Source organism: Berghia stephanieae, chromosome 1 (assembly GCF_034508935.2).
Source record: "Berghia stephanieae isolate SIO BIC M18660-M18661 chromosome 1, UCSD_Bste_1.3, whole genome shotgun sequence".
Taxonomy (NCBI): domain Eukaryota; kingdom Metazoa; phylum Mollusca; class Gastropoda; order Nudibranchia; family Aeolidiidae; genus Berghia; species Berghia stephanieae.
The window spans coordinates 58,118,081-58,133,808 of record NC_088360.1 but is presented as its reverse complement, the minus strand read 5'-3'; the positions used below and the strand labels follow the sequence as shown (position 1 = coordinate 58,133,808).

Sequence of the window (15,728 nt, the reverse complement as noted above, 5' to 3'; positions counted from 1 at the left end):
CAGAAACTACAATCCTTTTTCTACATAAAAAACATATAAATTCAATATAAATATTGATGATAAGTTATATCAATTTCAAGTTTTAAAATGCACCTAGCTGTGACGCTTTCAAAACTCAGAAAGCCACCCTTTCCAAGGCTTAATAATACTGTCCTTTCCTCTACCAATAGCATGTTAGATATCCCAGCAAAGGGCGTGTCTTTATCTATCTCAGAGTCAGAGAATGCATGGCCCGAATCAACAGTTACATAGTTCAACTAATAATGAATGTTAAAAACTATAAACAAGTCTAGGTTTTTCCATTAACAACCTTACAAATGAAAGATTCTGATTGATCAAAGCTCGTCACATGTGCCTGTCAGCCATTAAAATGCCTGGTATGTGTGTATTTGTGTGTGTATGTGTATGTGTTTGTGCATTTTGATACACACCACGTGCTATTATTTCTTTGTCTAGCGGAATTGGCTAATGATCGAGGTGAAGGTCCTTTGTCCCTCTTTTTTTACTCATGAAATTATAACACAAGCTAAGTCTTTATTGGGAGCAACAGTTGTCTAATCTTACAGAGAGTGTTGTAGGATAAATATCTTTTACATTTAAAGAAAAAGCAGAAAAGTAAATAGAGCCTTCAACAATTATTGAACTGCCCATGGAAATACTTGTAACGAACAAACAATGAAATGATTTTTGTAGATTATATCTGGTTTCAAATGAGCATTCTATGAGACCAATGTATGTCTCTTGCTTTGTGTGTCTGAGCGTGCAACTAGGGCTTGGTAAACGTTTTGTGTCAAGCAATTGCCGTTTTATGTTTTCTGGGTTCTGCAATTGCATTTTTTCTGAAGAGTGTTGTTAGGTTCTGGTCGGGATAGTTTTCGATTGTTTTTGAGACAGAATGCTCATTTTAAACCAAATATAATCTACACAAATCTTCATTAAAAACCATACATTCATGGCACTCGAGTGAATATATCTGGAACCTAAAAGAAAGCAACATACAACATAATATTACATGGAAAACAATCTCAAGAGCACAATCATACTCAAATTATGCAATCTGTGCTTTGAAGAGAAAATTTACATCATTAGTCAACCAAACGTGGCTACACTGAACAAAAGAAATGAATTTACATCCGCATGCAGACACAGTAATAAACACTTTCTTTGCAACAACAAACCACCATGATAATCTCGACACCAAAACATCACAGGCTGTACGAAACGCACAATCATAAACAACAATACAGATTACATTTCCTGTAGATTGCTCTAGTAGCATGAAACAGATCTGTAGAAGTTAGCAATAATTCTATTTTATTTATATATATTTTCTGCTCCTTTAACATAATTAAAGTCGAGCACTTTTTATTCATGATTTTTATTTTTATAACTTTATATATATATATATATATATATATATATATATAATATATATATATATATATATATATATATATATATATATATATATATATATTATATATGATATAAGAGATGATTTTCCATGTAAAGCTGTGTTGTATATTTTTTTCTTTGAGGTTTTTTTTTTAATAAACCACCGACAAGAGCAAAACCCACCCACCAGAAAATGCAACTGCAGAAATAAAGAACATTGCCCGCTAAACAAACAATGCTTATAATCAAGTTTAATTTACCAAGCCACAGTCACAGAAACTAAAACAAACAAGCAAGAAAAATATGTAGGACTAACAGAAAATAATTTCAAAACAAGATACAACCTCCACACCTCAACATTTAGAAACACTAACAAAAAACATCCACAAAACTCAGCGAACATATTTGGAAATTAAAAGACAACAAACTAGACCACAACATTTCATGGAAAATTTTATCTAAAGCAACAGGATACACACCAACATCAAAACAATGTAGCTTATGCCTGGAAGAGAAATATACTATAATCAAACACCCTCATGAAGCCACACTCAACACGAAAAGTGAGATGTACGGAACGTGTCCACATCGGCGGAAATTCTTGTTAATTAACTTTAAACCGGAACCACTTCAAGAAACAACAACAGTCAACAAAACAACTCAGTCCTGACGATGGCAAATTAAGCCTGAAACATTAATGTAGACTGTCTCAAACATTGTGGTAAATATTTTAAAAATAATATATATATATATATATATATATATATATATATATATATATATATATATATATATATATATATATATATTATCCTCACCTCATATTTCTTTTGAGCGAATTATTTATTATCCTCACATCATTCCAGCCAATTCCCCTCAACCAACTATATATATATATATATATATATATATATATATATATATATATATATATATATATATATATATATATATATATATATATAATATTATGACTTTTAAAAAATTTATCAAGTTTAATATATAAATTATTACACGTCTGTACAAAAAAAAATCCTTTTTTTAGTTACAATAAACGATGATGATGATGATGATGATTATTATTATTATTATTATTATTATTATTATTATTATTATTATTAGTGTTGTTATTATTATCATCATCATCATCACCATCATCATTATTTTAATTCATTATTATTATTATTAATTTTATTATTATTATTATTATTATTATTATTATTATTATTATTATTATTATTATTATTATTATTATTATTATTATTATATTATTATTATTTATTATTATTTTTATTATTATTATTATTATTATTATTATTATTATTATTATTATTATTATTATTATTATTATTGTTATCGATTTACTCACCACGCTGTACAATTAAGTCTCATGACAATTATTTTACGTTTTTTAAAGATCACTAACTCCATACCAGTTTTCTCTTCTAAAAGATGTTTGTTGCTGACAATGTGTGACCTTTTGTTTTAGCTCTGCACTGTTTTACATGAACTGCTTGTAATGAAATGAAGGTTTCAACATTGCATTTAGCTTTATTCATGCTGAACACATTGCCTTATCTCATTTATAATATAGGAATCAATGAGTTTTTAGAAACTCTATTAATGTTTATCAATTAAACGGAATGCATGTATTTATGATACGCAATTATTGTCAACATGTTAACTCAAATCACTTTGCTCCTAATCATCAAAATATTATTTTTTATACATCTCATTTATGGAATATGGTTTAACACACATAATAGACATCGTCATCTTTTTTTTTTCCTATTTCTTTTTTTTTTTTTTTAATTCTTTTACATTAATAAATTGTAGCATTTTAAAAAGTTAATTCTTAACAGTTTACAAACACTGACCAAGTTTTTCTTATTCCCTGTCTTTTTTGGAGTTTCAAAACCTATGCATGTATCTCTGTTTGAGAGACCTGTTATTGAATTTCTGAATGCTGTTCACCCATTAAACATCCATGTCAGAGTTAAGCATGTTTATGGTGACGCTTGTGTTGATTATAGCACTGTTTGGCGATGGGTAAGGTTTGTGGAAGGAGTAGACCCGATCGAATCAAAACTTCAAGATCAAACTCGTGGGAGGCCATGAAGTGCTTCGAATGTCAGTAATCAGGCTGAAGTTGAAAACATGATTCTGGCAAATCGACATGATAGACAAACTACATTGTGAAAGAAGTTGGAATTTCTAAGGAAAGGGTACACCACATCGTAACAGTTACCCTTGGCTACGGGACATTGTCTGCCAGGTGGGTCCCACGAATGTTGACAAGTGGCCATAAAGAGCAACAAAAAACAATTTGCTCCTAATATTGACAAGGTACATGAAGACGAAGTCGATGCCTTTATTCAGCAAATAGTCAGTGGAGACTAGTCATGGTTCCACCTGTATGACTCAGGGAGCAAACACCAGTCAATGGAATACTGATACAAGAACTCTCATCGTCAAAAAAAAATAGTTCAAAGTTTTGGCATTGGTTAGAAAAGTGCTGCCCATTATTTTCTAAATATTTGAAGATTGTGTTCATATAGAATTTTTGGAACAGAGCAAAACAGCGAATTTTGATCAATATGTTGCCACAATGAAAAAACTGAGAGCCTGACTGAAAACAGTGTGATCCCAGAAAAATGCGATATTGCAACACGATAATGTTTGACCCCATATGAGTCAACAGACTCATCCGCACTGAGGAAAATGGATTTCTCCAGCTTGCCGCATCCACCCTACAGTCCAGACCTAGAACCTTCAGAATTCTTCCTATTTTCTGCAAAAGAAGCCTTTATGCAAGCTACAAAGATGTGAAAGTTACTGTCCGATTTTGGTGTAGAGGAAAAGGACGTCAATTTTTTGCAAATAGGATGTGTCAAATGGCGCAGCATTAGCAGCTCTGTGTTGGTTGGGACAGTGACTATGTCGAGAACTAAAGTAAGCAATCTGTAGCTCAGATTTCAAGCTTTCTTTTAATGTATTGTTTAACAAATTATTCCGAAAAGTGAGGGAGTTATTACGGATATTGCAAAACTTCCCAGCCCACTTTCGTAAATATATTCTATTGTATATTTAGTTTAGAGACTTAAGCCCCATCTATACAAAAGAAAGATTTCTTTAATTTTTGCTTTCTTTCTTATATATTTCTTTGATCTCCATTTCCACCTGCTCCGCTTTCTTCTTCTTCTTCTTCTTCTTCTTCTTCTTCTTCTTCTTCTTCTTCTTCTTCTTCTTCTTCTTCTTCTTCTTCTTCTTCTTCTTCTTCTTCTTCTTCTTCTTCTCATCCTGCTCCTCCTCCTCCTCTTCATCCTCCTCCTCCTCCTCCTCCTCTTCCTCCTCGTCCTCTCCCATCTTCCTCCTTCTCCTCCTTCTATCATTAATATTATTATTATTATTATTATTGATATCATCATCATCATTATCGTCGTCATTATCATCATCCTGCTCTTTCTTCTTCTCTCTCTCCTCCTTTTTTTCCTCCTTTTTTTTTTCTTATCTCTCTCCTCTCTTTCCACCTCTTCCTCCAAGCTCTTAATGTTCTTGTTTTTTTCAAGGGTCTAATCAACAATTAAATTGTTCCCTGAAAGGAACATATTTGACATCAGAATGAGGAATAGTGAAAATTGATATTATGGTTCTTATTTCACTCAATTTCAGCTGCATTTAGTTTTTAATATTCCCTTAGTCACGCCGTCCTGCTTGTACAAATTCAAATGTAAAAAGTTAGATTTTAATTAATCTGAATAAGAGTTAAACAGAAATTCCAATTCATTGTTTTGTTCAACATTTCAAGCCATGAACAGAAGTGTTTTGTATTTTAATCAATAGCCCAGGGCATTGTTTACTTTGAGTTTCTATTTTTTCATATGTATTTTACCCCGTTAGAGTAAGTGTTTTTCTTGTCTTTAAAAGTCAAGATACCTGGACTCCTCTTGTCCTGCTTCACAAATGTAGAAAATAGTAAGATTTGATAAATCGAGAGTTCAGTACTTTTATGTTTTTTGATTAATTTATTTTTCTAATTTACAGAAGCCCTGCCCATTGATAACGTCGAAGAAAAAACAAAGGGTGAGAAAATGGAATCACTTGACTATTTGATAAATCATATTATAATATATAATTTGATTTGTTCTTGTTAAAGTCTTTACAAATTTCATGTGATACAAACCCTTTGGGCAGAAAATTATTAAAGAAGATTCCACCTAAATAATTACTTCCATATTTAATTTAAGAACAAGATCGAATGGGTTTGACTTTGATTTTTATTATGAACACATTATTTTTGTTAAACAAATAGAGAGCATGCTATGTTGATATTGTCTTGATAGTATTAAGGTTCACTCACTCAATCCAGAATGAAGGTAAATTTGTTCCTGAGTGGGGAAGATTTTTTTCACTGCCATTCTGTTCATCCTTTATTAAAAGCATAGCCGGGTCTCTTTAACCTGGTAAAATAAAATGTGATGCAGAAACAGTAAGGAAATGGTCGTCCTACCACATTATGCCAATGATCCATGGTATAGCCCTGCTAACAGGACACTTGAAAAAGTCTGTCTCAGAGATAGTTCTCACTTATCTTGTAGATATGATATGAGGCAATTTTAGGGAAAAAATCAGATGATATTTCCTTGATGATGATGACAATGAGGATGAGGATATTGTAACATTCTTCTCACAGAGCCAGAAAAAGAAGATGAGACCAACACCCGAGTACAGCTAATCACTCATGCCGACAGTGGGACTACCATGGAAGACGCAGTAGCATTGTATGTGTATGGAACAGAGGGAAAGGTTGGACCCATTGAACTCGGCAGTGGAACTCAGGGTCTTTTTCAGCCTGGGTCTAATGATGATATCATGGTAACTGAAATATCTGAAAACATTGAACCATCTTTGTTGTAATGATTTGACTTACCTAGTAATTTTGTGCTTCTTAGCATTGGTTTTAATATTTCTAAACCATCTAAGTAAATAAAAAAAAATAAAAAGGTAGCTTTTATATAGCGCAATATCCACTAAATGTGCTCAAAGCGCTTTACAATGGGTCCCTGGCCAACAGCAATATTTAACATTTAGAACAGGACATGACGCCTGTTAGGCAATGGTAAATTTTTTTTCGGACAGAGACAATGCTGTTACACCATGTACTCATTTTACACCTGAGTATGGTGAGAGAATGAGTAAAGAGCCTTCTCCAAGGACTCAACTATGTGCCGAGTGAGGCTCGAACCCAGGACCTTCCGATATGAAAGCGAGTGTCATACCACAAGACCACATAGCCGCACATGAGTAAATGTATCTATCCCTGACACAACCAGTGTTGACTAAGCTTTGAGTCATGACTTAAATTTTTCAATGTGTTTCATTTTCCAAGAATACATCCTTGTGTCATTAGTCTGAATAGAGCATTTTACAAACAATATTAAAGTGGTCCAAAATGCATATGGCCCATGGAAATAGAATTTATTTTGGGTTTGGACCATTCAATGGATAGTAACAATATCTTAATAACGTGAAGATAGTGTACTGGTTTTTCATACACACGCAAAAAAAAAAACCCAAAAAAAAAAAACAAACCTCTGTCATCTAAAAATGCGAGATGCCCATACACTGCTGGATGGACAAGGGGATTAGATAAAAACCTTTTTTCTCTGGACAGATACAAATTCCTTTTCTTGTAAGGCTGAGGCTCTACCAACCGAGTTATTGGGGCAGCTTGTATTAAATTCTCTTATCAGTTTTATATGACTTGACTTAAGCCTCTTGATTCCTTGTGGAACATAGGGCCGCAACAGCACTCTTCCATCTGACTCGGTTGTTGAAGGTCTTCCTTATCTGGACCCAGGTTTGTCCAGCCGTCTTCAACTTAGTCTCAATGTTTCAACGCCATGTTTGCTTTGGTCGACCAACCCCCTCATTACTTGAGGGTCCCAGTCCAAAGCCTGCCTGGTGATATTACATGCAGGCTTCTTTAGAGTATGGCCAAACCATTTCCTTTTCTTTATTTCCGTTTCAATAGGTTACTGGTTCAGTTTTTGGTGCAGTTCTTCATTTGTGATGATGTCTTGTCACTTGGTGTTTAGGATATTTCTGAGGCATCTGTTTTTGAATGCTTGAAGCTTATTTGTGGTGGTTTTAGTCACTCGCTATGTTGTATAAAAGAACAGACTTCACATTTGTGTTGAATATCTGGATTTTATTTTTCAATGTAAGAGCCTTTTAATTCCTCATTGGTCAAAGAGTGTTAATAGCATATCGTGCTTTATTTATCCAGTTCTGGATGTTTTCGTCTGCACCTCCCTATTTACTTACTATGCTACCCAAATATACAAATTTATCTACCTCTTTGATGACTCTTTGGTGGTGTTTTATTGGGTGAAATTGCTTGTTGTTTACGCTCATCATTTCTGTCTTGCCTGTATTTATTTGCAGTCCTGTTTTCGTTGCTTCCTCTCTGACTTTGTTTAGCTTTTCTTGTGCATCTTTCAAATTGTGAGATAGAAGACAGATGTGATCTGCACAGTCGAGATCATGTAATTGGTTCATTAGGGTCCATTGAATTCTCTCTTTTGTCCTGTGGTAGCCTGTTTCATGACCCAGTCGATAACTATCAAAAAGATTGTTGGTGACAAAATACAGGCTTGCCAGACTCCAGTTTTCACTGAGAAGGGTTCTGTTAATTTCCCGTCGTGGATGACTTGGCAAGTAGAATCTTCATACAGCTGCTGGATGATGGTCACAAATTTTATTGAAAAGCCACACTATCTGTCCACACTATTAAAGGCTTTCTGGAAGTCTACAAAGACAGAGTTTAGAGGAGATTACCACTCTAGTAACTATGCGATGATAATGCGTAGAGTCACAATTTGGTCGGTACACTTTCTATCTTGTTGGGAACCTGCCTGTTCATTACTGAGTTTTTTATCAGGCGCTGTCTTCAACTTCAAGCATTCCAAAATGATTCTGGTCAAAATATTCCCTGGGATTGATAGCAGCATGATTCCCCTCCAGTTGTTGCTCAATGATAAGTCCCCCATTTTTGGTAATTTAACGAGATGGCCGTGTATTTTGGAACTTTCTCTTGTTCCCAGATTTTGTGTAGAAGTGGATATAACATGTCAGTTAATGTCTGGATGTCTGCTTTCAATGCTTCTGGTGGAATTCCACCTGGCCGTGCTGCTTTGCCTTGTTTGAAGGTCTTTATGGCATTGGCAATCTCTGTTTTGGTTGGTGGTTTGATGTTGATATCAAGGTGATCTATTTGTGGTGGAACGTCTGATGGCATAGTTGATGCTCTTTGGTTTGTATCTCCGGAAATACCATTGCCATTCTTGTCTTTTACTGGGTAGCTGGGGAGTTTTGTTTTTCCCGAGAGTGCTCTGGTGATTTTGTAGAGCCTCTTCATGTTCCTTTGTCCTGTTGCAGTTTCTGCTTCTGAGGTCAGCTCCTCAATTAAGTTTCTCTTATCTTTTCCTTTTCTTGCACTCTTTTTTACTTGCCTGGTTTTCTCGGAGTAAATCTTTTGGATTCCTGTCTTGTCCTTTTCAACTTGAGTTTGGTTCAATAGGTCTTTCAACTTTTTCCTCTCTTCTATTAGGGTCCATATCTCTGTGGTTAGCCAGTCTTTTCGCTTTTTTAGTCTTTTTCCCAAGAACAGATTTACATTATATTGAGTTCCATACACCTTGCAGATTATGCCAGTGGTCATCAACTTTTCTTTTACAGTTGCAAGCGCACTAAATTGGTTGCTCAATTCGATTCTAAACTCTTTTTGTTTCTCTGCCTCTATCAGACTGTGGACATTAAACTTATGTAATGGTCTCTCTGCTCTGCCTTTGTAAGCCTTGATCTGAAGTATTGCTACTACTAGTTTATGGTCTGATGCTGCACCAGCTTCGCACTTTACTGTCACATCCTGTAAGCTCTTCATCCACTTTCTGTGGATGGTAAAATGGTCGGGCGATGTCCATGTGGTCTTATGAATCGTCTTATGTGGAAATATGGTCCCTCCTATTATCAAGTCGTTGAACACACAAAAATCCATGAAATGTTCACCATTTCAATTCCATGCCAGTTTTAAGTGTCATACCTATGTTCCAATTGGATCAATTTTATTTTGGCTTCTCACCGTTGACCTGTTCAGCATGGGTGACCCTGTCAGGAGATAAATCTCCCAACGACATAGCTCTTTGGATCATTGAGGCACGCAAGCTCTCCAGCCACGACAAGGTGGAACTCCATTGGAGTTTTATATACATGTCAATAAATATCAATTTAACAGAAGAGGGTATTGAATTTCCTCAAAGTCGCTTTAAATATTTTTTAATGGATATTACTTGAAAGCAAATTTCAGAATGAATCCCACTAAATAACTAAGGTGACAACAATTGGAAAGTAAACACAAGAGATATGAAAAAATATTCATTACTCAATTCATCTTAAATTGAGTTACAGTTTAACAAAATCATATTTTTTGACATCTTTAATAGGCGGCAATCTATCCCCACATTGGCAGTTTGTACAAAATCAGAATTGGTCTAAAAGAAGAAGTTGAAGGCTGTGACTGGCATCTTGATCAAGTGAGTTTTGTTTTTCATGCTTACTAAAGCAGGTGATTAAGTAATAGTCAATAAACGTACATTTTTTAAGTGACTATGCAAATTTAATGTAAATATTTATACATTTAAATACCTTTATACCGCCTGAATCTCTGTCACAATTATTCTCCAATACATCTTCATTGCTCGGCTCCAAGGACTAGATTGTCTTTTTTCCTGTAGCTGGCCCCACCTTGCAGAATACATTCTCCTCAAAAATTGAAAAAGAAACATGTCAAAAGAGAACTATTTGCATTTATGAATTACTTTGTAACCGTTATTTTTTTTTTTTTAAATATTACTTTATAGTTCAATTGCTATTTATACCTTTTGTAAAACTAGATATTCATTGTTAATGTAAGTGTTCATATATTTTTTATTAAATTTTATTATGAAGGCAGGAAGCACTCATACATAGTTTTTTAAAATATATAAATGCTCATTTACGAATTTAGAATTGTGATTGTGCTAATGTATAAGTCTATTATTTATATTTATATATATATATATATATATATATATATTATATATATATATATATATATATATATATATATATATATATATATATATTATATATATATATATATATATATATATATATACATATATATATATGAGTGTCGGTGGGTACTTGTAGTTGTAGGTACGAGGGTGTTCAATAATTAGGTTTATTTATTTATTATTTTATATATATATATATATATATATATATATATATATATATATATATATATATATATATATATATATATGTGTGTGTGTGTGTGTGTGTGTGTGTGTGTGTTTGTGAGTGTATGTGTAGGTATGGGTGGGTTGGTGGCTGATTGTCTGGGTTTTTTTGAAAATGGTGTAGTCAATAGTACTATTTATTGCTTACTTTGTAAAGCAACAAGATGTTTTTAGAAATTAATTAGGAGTTTCCCTAATGATATTAAAACTTTGATATTAAGTCATTGTTCTTTCCATAAAGTTGGCTCTAGTGGATACCACGCATGGTAACCGTTTAGAATTTGAAGTGGACAGATGGATGTCTCGACAAAGAGATGACTTTGATGTTTGGAGGGAAGTGCCGAGAATTCGAGAAGACGAGCCTTCTTTGCCAAGTAAGTAATAATATTATTGTGGAAAATTATTCAATTTGTTAGTTTCTTTTGGATAACTGAATAGTCAGCCCACTGGTTATTTGAAATGAAATCCTTACTGATACAATGGATACACGAAGAAGAAGGAAAACATACAATGGATAAAGATCATGATTGTTAAAGAAAAAAAAAGTATCATTTCAAAAAGGGTTGTATTGTTCATATTTGTTAATCTTTCTTTCATAACGAATTAATCTGATGTTCATCAAAATTGTAAAATACCCTATCGGATCCTGAATATTTGTAATCAAGACTGCTTATTTTGTTCTCATGAAAATGAAAATATGAGGTATTCAATATTTGAAATAATAAATACAGTTTATGTATATTTTTTTTACAAATCATTTCTAATTTGACCCTTTGTTCTCAGTTATTCGTTACCAAATCAAGGTACATACAGGAGACCTTCCTGATGCAGGCACAGAGGCGGCAATCTTTGTTAATATGATGGGAGAGAGGGGTGATTGTGGAGTCAGGAGGCTTTACTATTCTCATTCTGGTGGGAACATGTTCTCACAAGGAAAAGTAAGAGTCTTACCAAATTCACACATATTTTTGATTTTGATGACCCAAGCAACATCTACTGAGGATATTACGTAGCTATGATTTTTTTTTTCTTTTAAATTTACACTTGCTTTTCAATAATTAATATATCTATCCATTCAAATTGCAATGCATCCATTGATCCGTTCTTCCGTCTATGCATCCACCCATCCTATCCACAATGTCCTATTTATTTGATTAATCCACCTATTCATCAATGTTTCATACCTTTTGTTTGTCCATCCACCCATCAATTAATCTACTATTTATACATCCTTTTATCAGTCTTTCATTTCATCCATCCAATCATATGTAAATATTTGAGATCTATTGTGATTGTTTTGCTTTTTTCTTCATTGCATTGTCATTTTATTTATTAACTTTCTTATAGATGGATGTATTTATCATCGAGGCAGTTTCTCTTGATAAAATCAAGTCTCTATCCATTGGCCATGACAACACAACACCCGGCCATGGGTGGTATCTGTCTCATGTCAATGTCAAAGAACTCAACTCAGATAGCCAGAAAGAACTTTATTTCCCCTGTGATAGGTACTGCTTCAACCATTCTTAATCATCATCATCATCATCATCATAATCAGCATCATCATCATTATCACCTAGATCATCATCATCATCATCATCATCATCATCATAACCACTATCACCATGTCATCATGATGACTACAGTTTTCTTTTATACTTTTTTTTTCTCAAATTTTAAATCCAATTATACAAATTCAAGTCACTTATGATGATGTAAATATGTAATCTGCAATTTAAAATTAATGCCGTATATGAATATAAAATGGCAGAGTAATTTCTTATTTAATCATCCCTTTCAAACATGATTTTTTAACAAAATCCAACCAGATGGTTTGATGCTGGTTTTGATGACAAAGAGACCCGCCGAGAGCTATTCCCACAACCAAAGCCAGAAAAGAAACAATCCCGTAAGTTCATTTTTAAATAGATCTTTTTTTTTTCTGTTAAAATCAGGAGTTTCTTTTTCTTCCTTATTTTTCCCAAAAATGGAGCTACACTACAACGTGAATTGCTTCTACTTTTTAAAAAAGCGGTTATGTTCTTGTCATCTGCTACTATGTCTTTTTTTAAAATTCTTTTTCTTAAATGATTTATTTTTCATTCCTAAGTCACTGAGCTGGACTGAGATGATTCGCTCAAAGCTAATTAGCATGGCGGGTCTTTTTTCAAACCTGCTACCTCCGGTTAATAGACAAAGACTATGCCACTGCGCCACGTTGTCCTTCAGATCAAGAATTTCCTTTCTATCCTATTTTTTTATCATGAGTCTGAAGAAAGTAATTCATGAACATTATGATATGACATGTGGCATTTTCAGAAATTGCCATGGTAGTATAATTATAATGGTGATGATGATAATGATGATGATAATGATGATGATGATGATGATGATGATGATGATGATGATGATGATGATGATGATGATGATGATGAATTTGATTATAAACTAATTTTTATTACTTTATCTTAACTGTGCTGTTTTGCAGTTGGAGAGTACCATATGTCAGTTGAAACGGCTGAGGACTCGCACCCCTCCCAAGGATGCAAGGCTGTCCTTGTAGTTTATGGAGATAAAGGCAGGAGTGATGATATAGAATTGTATGCACCTGGAGCCACTGATCATTTGTTTGATCCAGGAAATATTGATGAATTTGAGGTGAAGTCTATAAAAGAATTTATGAATTTAGTTTTTAAAATTTCCATTTATAAGAAATAATGATAATCATAGATGTACGAGGGTGAGTCAAAAAGTAATGGGACAAATCTCCTACTGAGGTCATTTCTTTTTCATGTGACGTCATATTTGGCTCATTTGAACTCAAAGTTTGACAAAGATATGACAGTTCAAAATGACTGCCATTGATGTCCATCATCGATAGAAAGTTGTCATTGAATTTATTGTTTTTGAAGAAGAAACCTCAATTAACATTTCTAAATGCATTGGTAAAGTCTATAAAACTCTGGCATTTTGTAGAGGCAGTGTTTTAGGTGGGTTGAATCTGAGTTGAAGAGACAATCATTGGAATGGCGACACCCCTCTTCCCCAAAGACCTAAAGCTTCAAAGCTGAGAGATCAGCTGGGAAAATTATGCCAACAGTGTTTTGGGACATTAGAGGCGTAATCCTCGTTGATTTCCTCTCACAGGGAGCCACTGTCAACTCTGAACTGTACAAATAGACCGTGAATCAACTGAAAGCAAGAATTTGTCAAGTTAGACCGGCTTTGAAGATGGAACGAGTATTTTTTCTTCATGAAAATGCCCTTCCACACACAATTGCCAGGAAAAGGAAGGTAATTGCATCATTTTGACGGACAACGCTGTCACACCCTCCTTATTAATTCTTCAGGTTTGAAACTTGTGGGCTTTCATCTTATTGGTCCACTGAAGGAGGCTATGAGGAGACATTGCTTTGAAGATGATGAAGAAGCCAAGGCAGTAGTAAAAAATTGGCTCAAAGTTCAGTGAACTCAATTTTATGAGGACGGGATACAAGACCTGACAAAAACGTGGATTGTGGCAATGGAGAGAGGTGGAGAATATTTTGAGAAGTAGCATTCTACTCGGCTAATGGCAAGCTTTAATCTGAGGTATAATGCATGTTATTGATTCAATAAGTCCCATTACTTTTTGACTCACCCCCGTATATCAGTCTTCTTTTCATACATCTGGATGGGACATGGGCATACTTTTTAATGTTTTTCATTTCATTTAACTGGTGAATATTATTTATACCATAAAATGATCCTCCTTATATTTAGTTCATGTTTATTTTATTTCTGTCTTTTCGTTATTCAATTGTGATTAATCTGACCAGACAGGAGCAAACCCTAGTAATATTGAAAAGACTTGTTACAAATTGACATTTCCTATCACATTCAAACAGGTAGCCACTGGTGACATTGGGGACATCTACAAGATCCGAATCACACGTGAAGACAATACAGGCTGGAAAGCATGGCATCTTGAAGAGGTAATATAATTGAAAATAATATGTTTGTCAATATTGTTGTCAATATGTTTAAAAGAAACATATATATAATGAATATCATGCTATTTTGTGTAACATTTTTAGTCTGAGGTATTCCCAGACTCTTGACAATACCAACATTAGATGGGGGAATATAAAAAGTTTTGTATCCCGAATCCCAGTTGGCGTTTTATTTGACTTGATTTACTAATAATCCATCATCCTTCAATTACATTCTCAACAACAATGCACTGGAAAATGTAAGAAAAGATCCATACATAGACATCCAAATAAGTGAAAATTAAAAATGGTCAAACAACATGAATAACATATATCACAAAGCTAAAAACATCCTGAGCAACATTAGAAGAAACCTAAAATATTTCCCGTAACACCTCAAAGAGCTGGCATACACATCTTTTGTTAGACCCTTCATGGAAAACAGGAGCATCAAATGGGACCCACATATCAAGAAAGACAGCAACAGCATAGAAAGAATATAATGCCGAGCAGCATGCTGCCTGAATAACACACTCAAATTAAACGTGAGATCATAGAGGCACGCACAAAACCAGATGTAGCTGAAGCAGTCATTTTACCAACAGAAGAATACCAAAACTTTATGTGTTCCATCCAGGACTGGAATCACTTACCAAGCACCCTCATCTCTGCCACCACTGGTGAATTTTTTAAATCTACTCTTTCGGCTCTTAGGCAGTGGAATTCAAGCTTTGTTTTTCGGGAAATACGGGACACTTTCAGAATAATGCTCATCATTGAATTGGCTGATGTAAATTTTATATTTATACATTTTTATGCATGCCACATCTGCAAACGAATTTCCAGTTTTTTGGATGAATAAAGTATATTATTATTATTATTATTATTATTATTATTATTATTATTATTATTATATTATTATTATTATTATTATTATTATTATTGTTATTATTATTATTATTATATACAGATCCACATGATATCTAAATGAGGTCATTTGACCTTTTGTACAGAGTTT

General features: G+C 33.7%; 1 protein-coding gene across 3 annotated transcripts in view; it reads left to right on the top strand.

Annotated features, from left to right (window-relative positions):
• LOC144978306 (lipoxygenase homology domain-containing protein 1-like) overlaps positions 1–15,728 on the top strand; it is a gene marked incomplete at its 5' end in the record, with an annotated part of 84,041 nt that overhangs the window by 15,686 nt on the left and 52,627 nt on the right. For all 3 annotated transcript variants that reach the window (XM_078924180.1, XM_078924170.1, XM_078924188.1), the window contains 9 exon segments: positions 5,440–5,478; positions 6,089–6,270; positions 9,900–9,989; positions 10,981–11,113; positions 11,523–11,677; positions 12,087–12,247; positions 12,569–12,648; positions 13,228–13,397; positions 14,627–14,713. In XM_078924180.1, coding sequence (XP_078780306.1) covers positions 5,440–5,478; positions 6,089–6,270; positions 9,900–9,989; positions 10,981–11,113; positions 11,523–11,677; positions 12,087–12,247; positions 12,569–12,648; positions 13,228–13,397; positions 14,627–14,713 — 1,097 coding nt within the window.